Consider the following 12581-nt stretch of genomic DNA (forward strand, 5'->3'; position numbering starts at 1 on the left):
AATGATTACGTACCCGCTGAAAACACGTCTTTTGGTCACTGGTGAATTGTTGCAAACTAAAGATGTTGCAACGGTGGTTGCAGCATTATCCGCACATTCTCCTGAAGTAGTTTCTGGAAGAAGAAAAATAAATTGCAATTAGTACAAATTTTTATCATCACAATCACAAATCAACTGAACTGGTCCAGAATTAATGAGCAATAAATTATTAGTATATACATCCATCTAATCAATCCTCCATAGAGCAAAAAGACACCGAAAACGTAAAAATATTCGCTGTGTGTAGCTCAGTTATGATTTCGACCAGTTAATTAAAAAAAAAAACTGACGGCGATTAAAGTATTTTTTTTATATAAAAACGAAAGCTTAACATATTTATGTTGATCATTGTAAGATATAATAATGGTGTATATATTTCAAAAACTGATGGCAGTACACGTTAAAATTTATTTATCACTGAGACTGAAACTATTGCGCAAAAGGTTAAGTTAATGGGGACGGCTGGCATCATTTCCTATCTAGACAGGATATATTCAAGTGACGAGTGACGTGAGTGTGACGACGACTGTACTAGCCACAATACGACTACTTCCGGAGCCAATAATAATAATACAAACAAATCAACCCGAGTCAAATAACAATTATTATAAAATTATTGTACTAGGATTAAAAAAAATAACTGCTATCGGCACACAAACTAAAATAACATTCAATTTAACGAATAATTATATAATATTATAAATTATTTATAACCACCCAATCATCGATGAATCGCCATTGGATGTTCAAATATAAGCTGGTATATAACAGTTGAAAAACGATTCTGTGGCGGTATCTTCAGAAATTCAACACTCAATATTTCACAGTCCATACTAGCGCTCACAGTGGACATTTTTATGTACGGTAAATGCGTGTTGAAAAATGAATACATTTTATTTTATAAAAAAAATACTATTACGACTTTTATAATACTATATAATATTATTATAGTAGAAAAATATATCATAACAAAATGTTGAAATAACCCGGTAGGCGTGCGTTTATATTTTAAGTTTACATATATATTATATATCTTAAATAACGATCACAATTTAAATTATTGCTTATCTATGTAAGCATACAGTACGCAGAAAACATTTAAAATGTAAACAGAATATACAATAATAGAAATAATAAAAATATATATGCCCTTTTGATCAGCTTTAATTATATCTTTCGATATAACAGTCGAGGTTCAAGAATCAATCCAAGTGAAATTCAAATATTATGCTTTTCTAACCAACTAGGATAAATACTTCCAGAAATACTAAAAACTGTCAAAAAATACAATTTTTATTATCTCAATAATTATTTTTAATATAGTCAGTGACGTCTTTTGATTTATGTATTTTCTTACATACGTTTAGCTATACTATTCCATATACTTTAATAATTTCAAAATTTAGATTAGTATATAATACTTTCATGATTCAAAATTATATGTAACTACTAACTAGAGTTAATAATTGTAGCAAAACTATTTTTTTTTTAAATATATAAAGAACAGTTTTCAAAAAACTTGAATATTAAATGGGATACACCATTATTAGTCTTATGATTCATTATCTATAATTAATTTTCACAATTTTTGTATGATTCCTGATAATACTCTTATAGCCGTGTTATTGGAAATTTCCTATCCTTCTATACCCATGTACAATTATTTGGACGTTATCTTTACTTTATTCAACCAATATGCGATTGGACTAAAAAGAGTGGAAAATCACGTAATTAATAATAATATGATCCGTAACACGCGCCTTTTTTGCCAAAATCTATATAGTACCTACCTACTTATGTATGATGTAATAATAAATTCGATTTTATTGCAATAATAATAATAATTAGTTTAATGTGTAACAACAGCGGGTGATGAATCCAGGCGATTATCAACTTAAAATTTACGAGGTATTCTTATTAATTTTATTACAACTTAACATGGGCGCCCGCAGGAAATTTTATCAGGGAGGGGCATAATGAATTCAAACACCAAAAAATACACTAAAAAAAGTTTATTCCTTGTAAACTACAAAATGTGTTAGAATTATATGAAATCAAATACTATAATGTATTTTATGAAATAATTCATATACATAATCGATATAGTAAAATTACTTATTGCATTATTATTAAGCAACAGGTACAATCTATTCGACAATAGAATTTTTAATCGGTATGAAACCTATATAAATATATAATATGAACATAACAAAACCTTGAACTGTAATATGTATATATTAAGTCATTTTCAATTAAAAAATTGGAGAATTTCTATAAAATTAAATATATTCCGTATACGATGAAGGCGAAACGTTAACATGAAAAATGCACTTAAGACTTTCTTCTTCATGCATTAGGTTAATTTTTTTGTTTTGTTTTGTTTTGTTTCTTTAAGTTATATATTGCCAATGTGGTAATGTAGAATTCAGTAATAAATAATAATAATAATAATAAAATAACAATTAATAACCGCTAAACAACAGAGACACCAAAGAGCGAATGTAACTGAAATATTATTCGATAAAATTTAATATGTACCAGGTACCTACATAATCACAGTAGTAGTTCGTAATTATAATCTATATCGATTAAAAATACTGTTTAAATATTAGGTACCTTACTAAATAATACAACAGCAGTAAAGGTACATTAAAATATACTTTGGCAGTATATTATTTAGCCCATGATAGGTGTAATTCTTCTGTACACCTATCTATACAATAGCTATTATTCTATATATTATAGAATTAATGATACAAACATATATATATACATAAACGTACTATCCAAAACCCTATATAATGTTATTATGTAAATGCGTAAGTGGAACGACGAGGGCGAGCATCAATAGATGGAATTAACAAGGTATCAGTCTATTACAAAAATGAAACCACCAAACTAATTAATATACGTATATATTATAGTAAATATTATAACGGTATATGTATATATAAATAAAATATACAATGGAATAAGTGTGAGCTATTTTTGAAGGCGAATGTGTTAAAAACAACAACACATCGCCCCCATACAACTTGTAAATAATTAAAAAATATATATATAAATATAAAAGTATTCAGTATGCATTACATATTTTTCATTTATAGTGCATAGTTTATTTTAATTTTTTATTTAAAATTTTTATCATGAAAATTGTTAAATTATTTAAGCGGTATATAAGACACGACATTTAGCTATACCTATCACTATAAAGCTTATATAAATTGTGGTCATACTACAGTACCAGCATTTTTATCAATATATTATATTGACAACAGATAGTTATATAATATATTTGTTTTTTTTTTACATTTAATAAAATTTTAAAAATAGCTCATGTCTATAATGAAAATAGATCGAACTTAACTCTCATTTGTACAAATTTCGTGTGCCGAGACACAATCGAGACGACTTGGATAAGATTTATATCATAAATACGTGGGTTTTATAAGTCCTACGTTTAACAAAAAAAATTAGCTCTAATAGGTCTTTGCCTATAATAATTGTGGATGGATATTAGTGATGATACAATTAACAAATAGTATATATATATTAGCTTTTTTTTTTAGCTTTTACGCTCATTGCTTCTAATCAATTTATTCCATATCTCTCGTGCGTAAGTCACAACATTTTGGGTAGTATTTTCACACGTTTTGATTAAACTTAAACAAATTTTCCAGGAATTCCAAACTTTGTGATTAACAGATAGTATTATATGATGCAAATAATATTTAGAATGAGAGTTAAACAGATATCGGAAATATTAAAGAATGCGCCGACATCGAAAATATATATATTATACTTTTGCGATATGCGAAACTCGAGAGTCAACACTATCAATAAAAAAGAAATTATAAAAAAAAAATAATGGCTAATGAGAAATCGAGTTTTGCAGCAGTAACGTGATCAATCGTATCAAACGGCCCACCCCACAGTAATTTCAATAACGATGATGATGAATGAATGATAACTTATACTATCAACTATATGAGATGATGATTGGCGCTTAACTTAACGCATTACCTGCATGTGTTGTCACCAGCCTACGACTTTACAACATAGTGTAAAAACAGTTTCACACACGGGTAAGGACCGCTCAGGCTGTAGTTCAAGTTAAGCAACCAAATTTTCACATTAAAAGAGAAAATTTTATACTGTGCAATATTGTTATACGTGTGTTTTCAATATCAGAATGACAAAAAAAAGTTATTCAAGTTTGAAAAACACAAAAATAATTGGATTTTGGAACAATAAGAACTTTATTCATATTAGTGATATTAAAAAATTAAAAACGATGTTACACAAGCCATGTTCTCCTTTTTATAGTGTGAAAATTGGGTTGTTAAAATTCAATTACAGCCCTAATGGTTCTTATTCACGTGAAATGGTTTTCACTTTGTTATAAGCTTATACGTTTTCAGCCTTGCAGAACGAAAACAACACATGCGGATGAAGCGTCCTAAGAATCTGCAGTGCAGAGGAAGCGAATGAGGTTATCTGATGGCAACAATGGGTAATTATAACATTACATGTATGCACATTTCGTTTCTGTATAAAACGTAATGGCCCGTTTTTCGACATTGAAATACTTCTCAGGAGAACGACGTAATCGATGTTGGTTGGATTCGCGGAGAATATCGAACAATATCTTAAACTGTGTATACAATGGCATTGCGTGCATTATTTTGAAGAATCTAAGAACCTAACCTAACCTTGTATGACACAAAAAATGTATATCACACATATTTTCGACATTCTCTACTTGGCCGTCTTCGACAGAAGGATAATTAAGTGATTTTTTATCAATAACATTTTATAAAAATGTTGACCTTGAAGATGGCAGTCATATAAATACAATATAATTGTGTTTACTTTTATCCAGCGGCAGCAGTGACCAAAAAATCCACAAAAAGAATCTAAGTGAACTACGCAATTTTCTGCAGTAACCCTCAATCCATTTTTAGAATGCAAAAATAAAATTATTAACGTTAAACCTGTTCTTTTCGAGGCTGATCGTATTGCAAACGCGTGTTATGGTATTTGAAAAATTAACCGCTTGTTAGTTTGTTACATTTTCTGGAAATGACGCTATTGTGTATATGACACGAGACAATGCAGTATAAATCGTTATGCTATTTATTAAATATTTAAGTATACATCAACGTTCGTCTTGGTATTTAAGCATGAAGCACAGGTGGTAGATGACGTGAAAGCTCGTTCACGACACGCAAAAGTCGATCCATTAATTGTATTATGATAAATAGTATTTATATAAAAGAGGAGATTATTTATCTAAAACCACAAAATTGACTTTAGAAAACTATTTTTTCAGATAACTAATAGGCAAATATGTATAATAAATAGTTGCTTTGCGTGTTAATGTATTCCACAGCCCGCTTCTCACGAAGAATTTTACAATAAAGAATTCAAGAAAATACTACAAACCAAAGTATAGTTGTAAGTTTATTCAGCAATTATACACACGTAACTGCCACACATGCAGTTAAGACAAAGGCATATTATATTTATCTCCAAAACAGTAATAAAAAAATAATCATTCATGGAAAATCACCTTCGTATTATTACTATTACAATAAAATATGCATATATGAATTTATTTTTCATCTAATAAACACAAAATTATAAAAATATATGTTGTGTGTGGATACTGTGCCAAACGGTCGACAAAATATTTATATAGTTGTAGTGTGTTTGCGGAATATTTTAGAGTAATGTGTTAGGCCTTTATCTAACTATAATTATATATAATAGGTTTCAAATGGTAATTGCGTATGTACACTGTACATGCAGAGTATAAGTATAATGCAGTATTATTAATCTAGTTAGTAAACGATGTTGAACCATACTACAAATAATATATAAGATTTTATGCAGCTAGAATAAATTGTGTACAAATATTTAAGTATTTTCAGCTAAATCGTTGTTTCATGCATGGTATGTTTTTTTCTGTACTATCATCAATCATTATTCAAACATTGTAAATATTATATCATTATATTCCATAACATTAAAATATGCGCACAACTACGTATATAGATTTCTCGACGTTCTAATCCACTATTGTTCGTTCTTAAAAGTATAAATTATAGCACATATAATGAGGATTCACCTGCACTATTTATTATATATTTGATGATGAATATTATTTGCGAGAATATAATACGGTTTAAGCGCACAAAGTCCTATATTTAGTCGGGAACTAATTTATATAATATCATTGTAAGTACAATGTACATGAATATGTTTTACTGCAGTCCTATGCAATAGGAACGTGATTACAAATTAAATCATTGTTCACACATAAATTTTTTATCGTAACAAATAGAAGTCACATTTTAATTTCATTTTACTGGGATGACGATAATGCATTTTAATTTGTAATAGGTGCACCCCGGTTCATCTAACTTTTAGTACACTATATATATATATATATATATTCTTGTGTGTGTGTGTGTGTGCTTTGAATGAAACGTTTTTATCAATTATGAAAGTATTAATAATACTAAATGTTTACAATTTTTTTTTTATTATTATTATAATGGTTTTTTGGTTATTTTTAATTTCACGATCGGAAGCAGAACACTTTTCTAAAAATATTGATGTATAAATATAGTATAGTGAACAAATAGTATTATATAAATAAGCATTTAAAGTTTAGGCGAGGAGAGTAAAATAGCAAGTGATATAAGAGTTATGGTCCATAACTTCTGCGCTCATCTATTTAAACTTTAATAATGCATATTTAACTATAATCAAAAACAGTATTTAATATTTTTCACGACATTTTTAGAAAATATACTGTTTTGATATAGAATATATATTTTCGTTAAAAAAATTTTTTTTAAAAAAACTAGATTTTAAACTTAATATTTCAAATCTTAATCTAAACGTTTTTATTTCAAAAATATATAAATTGATTACGCAATAAACATATAGTTAGCGTGTCAATAAGATGATATTGTGCCTAAAAAAAAGCATAAAATTTTGAATAGAGTATAAAACCACCACTGGACGAAAAACGTTTTATCTTCCTTGGAGTCAAGCATGTATTGCTCATAGTATCGTCACTATACTATAGTATATGTGAGATACACTTTTTTCTCGATTATAAAATACAAGTACATAAATAATAAATCATAACATAATACATGTGTTTAAATCGTCGTCAACACTGCTGCGAAAACAACAATAAAACTTCTTATTCATATTTATAATATTTCGTTTTTACTTCTTTAGTTCAGCAACTACGATTCACAAAACCGACGATTTAAATTGAAATACGTAGATGAACATTGGGGAAGGGAAGGAGGAATAGTCGATTATTGGATAATTTGTCGAAATTTGTTTTTAAATGTATATTTATAATGTATTAGTGTGCCAGTTATACATCTCCAGTTATATACCTCCAAGATTCACACATCGTCGCTTAAAAAATAATAGTATAAATCATTTAAATACACTGATTAATGTAATAACGACATATTAAACAAACATTGTTTAGTAACAAAGATGGACAGTCAATGTCTAAAAACGGACAATAAATAAATGTATAAATAAAAGAACTATTTATAAAAATTATTACACGAAAACGTAACAATAAAAACAATCATAATTAGACGTTAAATTAAATTTAGTACGTAAATCACAAACGATGAGATTATTATGGGAAAATGTTAGGCCGAACCGTAATAACGCTGGTGAGATTTCTGAAGGTCCGACCATTGCTGCAACAGCCAATGCTAAACTAAAAGAGAGACTGCTCTGTCTTTGTAAGTACTACGTCGGTATTTATCAGGCAGAAAAAGCTTTTTGACTGGATCATTGTCTGATAGTTCCATTGTGGGTCAGCAAAATTGCGGGAACGCGCTTTGATTGGCCGTCAAAACTCACAATATAATATATATATATATAGCTTGCGTTCGCGTGGTATTATTAGACTTATACGAATTATTAATTTTTTACCTGCCTACAGATACACGCCAGGAGACAGGTGCTGTGGCCACTTCCTGAAATAAGCCCCATACCTTGGATCATATATTATACATACCGTACAAACACGCAACACATCTCGAACCGATTGTATACATTATATTTATTATACAAACAAGACGATGAAACACGATCCCCTGACATACATAGGTTTATCGTTTATAATGTCACTACTACGTTTCCAAACGAGTTATGTCATCGTCGATTCGAGTATACATCTGTGGCGTATATTATTATTTTAATACTATAATATATTTGCGTACCTATTTAAAAATATTTTATTATGAGTACATTACTAAGAGAGCAAATGTTTGTACAACAATATAACACAAGAAAGATGAAAAATAAGACAATAAATTAATTTATAACTATTTTTTTTGTCTATAAAATACGATCATTATAAATATTGTTATATCGTGTAAACGAGCGGTGCTATTTTCAAGCGAAAACTTGGTGCAATAATAATAAAATAAATGAAAACAACAACGAATCATATATACAGAGTACCATCGAAATTCTATACGATTGTAGTTTTCACTACTAATATTTAAATTAGAAAAAATGACCTATGAGATAAAACAATTTTAAATCATATAATTGAGATCAATTGTATAATAAATATTTTTTTTTTATTAATTAAAAAAAGAAATTTAAGGCTTAACTTTTAAAACTCAATTATGAACCTATATTTTTAAACATTTTAATGCATTTTGGAAGCTCGTTTGTATGGATGTGTTACATGTCTAAACCAGCTTTAGATAAAATGTATTTCTTTATTTTATTATAATTCAAAAACGAATAACTCTAGACATTTGAAATTTTCTTCAAATGTTAATATTATCATTTTATATAGATGGTAACATTTTTTTTACTGATAAAATGAATATATTTTAAATACCAGATAATTATGTTTCATATAACGATTTGCGCTTTGATGTTGTTAGGTATAAATAAATTACAACATTTATAAAATATAATCTATAAGTACTTATCGTTACATCTGTTTCAATAATAAATATCAAAATTTTGTTGTTTTTAACAATTACCAATTACTTATTATGATTAGGTATTACTATTGTTATTCGACCTAAGTAATATAACATTCAATTCAAAAAATGCAAGGATTTTAATACTAAAATAAATTGATCATCAGATATAGCTCACAGATTATTAAAGATGTACCACAATGCGTCAACATACGTATAATAGAAGTACAGACCACAAACATAAATAAAAATTCATTAAATTTTCCCTTTTTAATTAATATAACATTAATCTAAATTATATGATTTGAAGCTATTTTCACGTGAGACATTTTTTCCTAATTTAAATAAATTATAATGAAATCTACTAATAGATACATACATTTTGACGTGTTAGCCTAACGTGTAAGTTTTAATCACGTGACGCTTACGTGTCTGAAGAATATACCTATATATAGACATGCGATACGACATTTAACTTTTATACGGACCTCACTCGCGTATCTCGTAATATATAAGGTATAATAATATACACACTCTGTATATGAAATGGCACTCCGATGGATTAACTGGACTACTGCGCCGTAGTATATATAATATGTATCATACCGGGCCGAAAAAATGTGGTCCTAATCAAATATTGTCATTGAGACTTAGGGTGCGGAACAATATACACATGTCATAATGATTAGAGCTGATGGGTATTTTACTATATGTTTTATTACGATTTTAGACTAAAAAAAATAATAATCCTATGAGAAATGGCAATTATATTGTTGAAAACGAAACATATTGCTATGGACAATGTGTGTCCAAAAACGATCGGAAATCAAATAATAATTTCCATAAACACAATTTAGTTTATCATTTTTCTTATGTAGTTATGTCATAAAACAAATGATGTTATTTGATAGGTACTATGCGGAAACTATACTGCGCAACTCTAAATGCCGATAATAGTAATAACTGTATAAAAAAATCATAATAGCAAACTTTAGATTACTCGCATAGATTTCCGGAAAACAATAGTCAATAAATATATACATAGCCAAGTACCGAAACAAGTCATAATCACAAGGGTTGGACATAATAGTAAATTTATAAATCTTAATTTTAAATTCACAAACTATATTTTATTGATACCTACGTGAATATATTTCAAAAAAAAAGCTAACAAATTGAAATTACGATTTATTAAAAAAAATTAATTGAACATATTTTTTTTACTTCCTTAGTTCAAACAAATAACGTTCACAAAGATGGTATTCGTTTGTATATTAAATAGATTATTTGAGAGTAGAAAAATAACATATTATCATAATTTTAGATGTGTAATCAGTTAACAGTCGCGTTCGATATTATAATATACCTAATCATATTAACCTAACTAAAATAACGATAATAATTTAATATATTATGTATATGCGTACCTACCTAACAAAACTATCCATTGTAATGTTAGTAAATTACTACAAACGATCACCAAACAAGTAAATATAGGCGATAATTATACTGTCGAAAACGTATCTAATAATGTAATATATAACTGTAGACAATATTTACATATATATACATACATAATTAATACATAATCAAGTAGCGATGAGGTGGTGAGGGATAATGAACAATTGGCGTATTATATTATTATATAACATATATATATATTAGCGATTCGGTTGAAGTGGGCAAGTTTAAATAATTGTCGATCGTGTACCCATTCATGTATAGTGTTGTTATATACTGTTGAGTTCCGAATATGGACTGAAATACGAACATTGTCACCTAGAAACGTAATACACGAACGCGAATGCAGTGTTATAGTAACAACTCTAATAAAAGTAAATGCAGTTTGGTTAAATATAATGAAATTCAATTATTCGGTTTCAAATAGCTGATAGTAGGGTTCCGGCGATAGGTATACTGCTTAAAAGTAATGTATACTATCGTAAACAATTCATAGTAATAAAAACCATCCAACACATTTTTGATTTTAAACTTTTCACAGCATACACACATAAATAACAAATACACGCGAGTTCGGAATTCCTGAGCGTTCACAAATTCACTACATAACGTAAACTATTATTTTTAGTGTCTCTGAAGGACAGACAGGCGCGTATATACGTTCTCAATGAAACCGAGCGCGAATCAGATGACTTTTATTATGAGTGAACAGTGAACACATGAGACAAGTGAAAACGGGATGAGTACCAATAATAAACAAAGATTATAATGTACTATCCTCCCTCCATCCCTCTCACTCTCTCTCTCTCATTCTCATTCTAACTCACTCTTTTTTTACGCATTCTTACGCGCTCACAAATAAAAAATAACACGACGATAAATCGATTATTTGCAGCAAAATAATAATATAATATAGTGAGTACTCGCGGCAGCAACAAGCGTTCGATAGCGATGGAAAAAATAGTTTGTTTGCCGACCCTTCTCTTAACACAGCACCGTCATCGTCAGAAAATGCGGTTACCGAATTTTCTCGATAAAATATAAATAAGAATGACGAAAACGACTATCAACCAGACAATGAGGTATCGAACACCAAGGGTGGTGGGTAGGAAGCATTGCGCATTTTTAGAATAAATACTATTTTACGCCCTATTATATTACGCCGTATATTAGTACCTAGTTAAATACCTAACCATTTTATATCTAACAATTTTTCTGTTTCAATAAACTTGCTCGAAAACATCGATACAAAAACAATAGTTGCCATTATTTTATAGTGAATTAGAAATAAAATTGGAAATGGCCCAATTTATACACGATCGGGTCTATCTAACTTTTGACTATTCTACCTGTTGCATGATTAGAAGATAATGGGGTAGGAGTGCTACCTCCGTTGCACTGCGGACACGACGACGACCCGGCGGTTGCGTTTACCACGGTCGAGTGTCTGCGATGATGGTGGCGGTGATTATGGGGATGTCGGTGATGACGGCTGTGGTGATGGTTGTGGGGGTCATATTTGACAGCCACCACTGCCACCGAAGTTGACTTTTTATGCCGAAAAGACCGTATCTTTCGGCTCCACCGGCTCAACCGGCCCGGCGACGAAGATTCCGAAGACCCGTCCGAGTCAGCCCCCCCACCGCAGATCGTGCTGCAAGACGCGTCGTCGGCCGGCGACGAATCAGACGAATCACTGTTGTTACCGGTACTGCTGCTGCTGCTGCTGCCGGAGCTACTGCTACTACTGCTGCTCGACCAAAAACCCATTGTGTCGTCCGACTGTTAAAGTTAAATGTCGTTTTTCACGCACTATACTCCCGTTATACGGACACCCGCCTTTACGGGAAGAGGCGGTTTTAAAAATACCAATATCGAGACCCGCGATTATATACTGTACGATAACGGGGATAAGATATAATAATATTAATATTAATATAAAGACACGTAAAGCGATGACGGTGTATAGAAATTAAGCGCGATATGCTGAAAAATACTCGCGCGATAACCGTCGTCGTTTCACCAACAGTCGTGTCGCGCGTCTAACGGGAAAAAAAAAACGTCGTTGGCGTCGCGCTTGCACGT

General features: G+C 29.8%; 1 protein-coding gene across 3 annotated transcripts in view; it reads right to left on the reverse strand.

Annotated features, from left to right (window-relative positions):
* LOC132921391 (triple functional domain protein) overlaps positions 1 to 12581 on the reverse strand; it is a 116493-nt gene that overhangs the window by 13144 nt on the left and 90768 nt on the right. For all 3 annotated transcript variants that reach the window (XM_060984397.1, XM_060984398.1, XM_060984396.1), the window contains exon 27: positions 14 to 113. In XM_060984397.1, coding sequence (XP_060840380.1) covers positions 14 to 113 — 100 coding nt within the window. The remainder of the gene's footprint in view (positions 1 to 13; positions 114 to 12581) is intronic.

The sequence above is a fragment of the Rhopalosiphum padi genome, chromosome 2, assembly GCF_020882245.1.
Source record: "Rhopalosiphum padi isolate XX-2018 chromosome 2, ASM2088224v1, whole genome shotgun sequence".
Classification (NCBI taxonomy): Eukaryota; Metazoa; Arthropoda; class Insecta; order Hemiptera; family Aphididae; genus Rhopalosiphum; species Rhopalosiphum padi.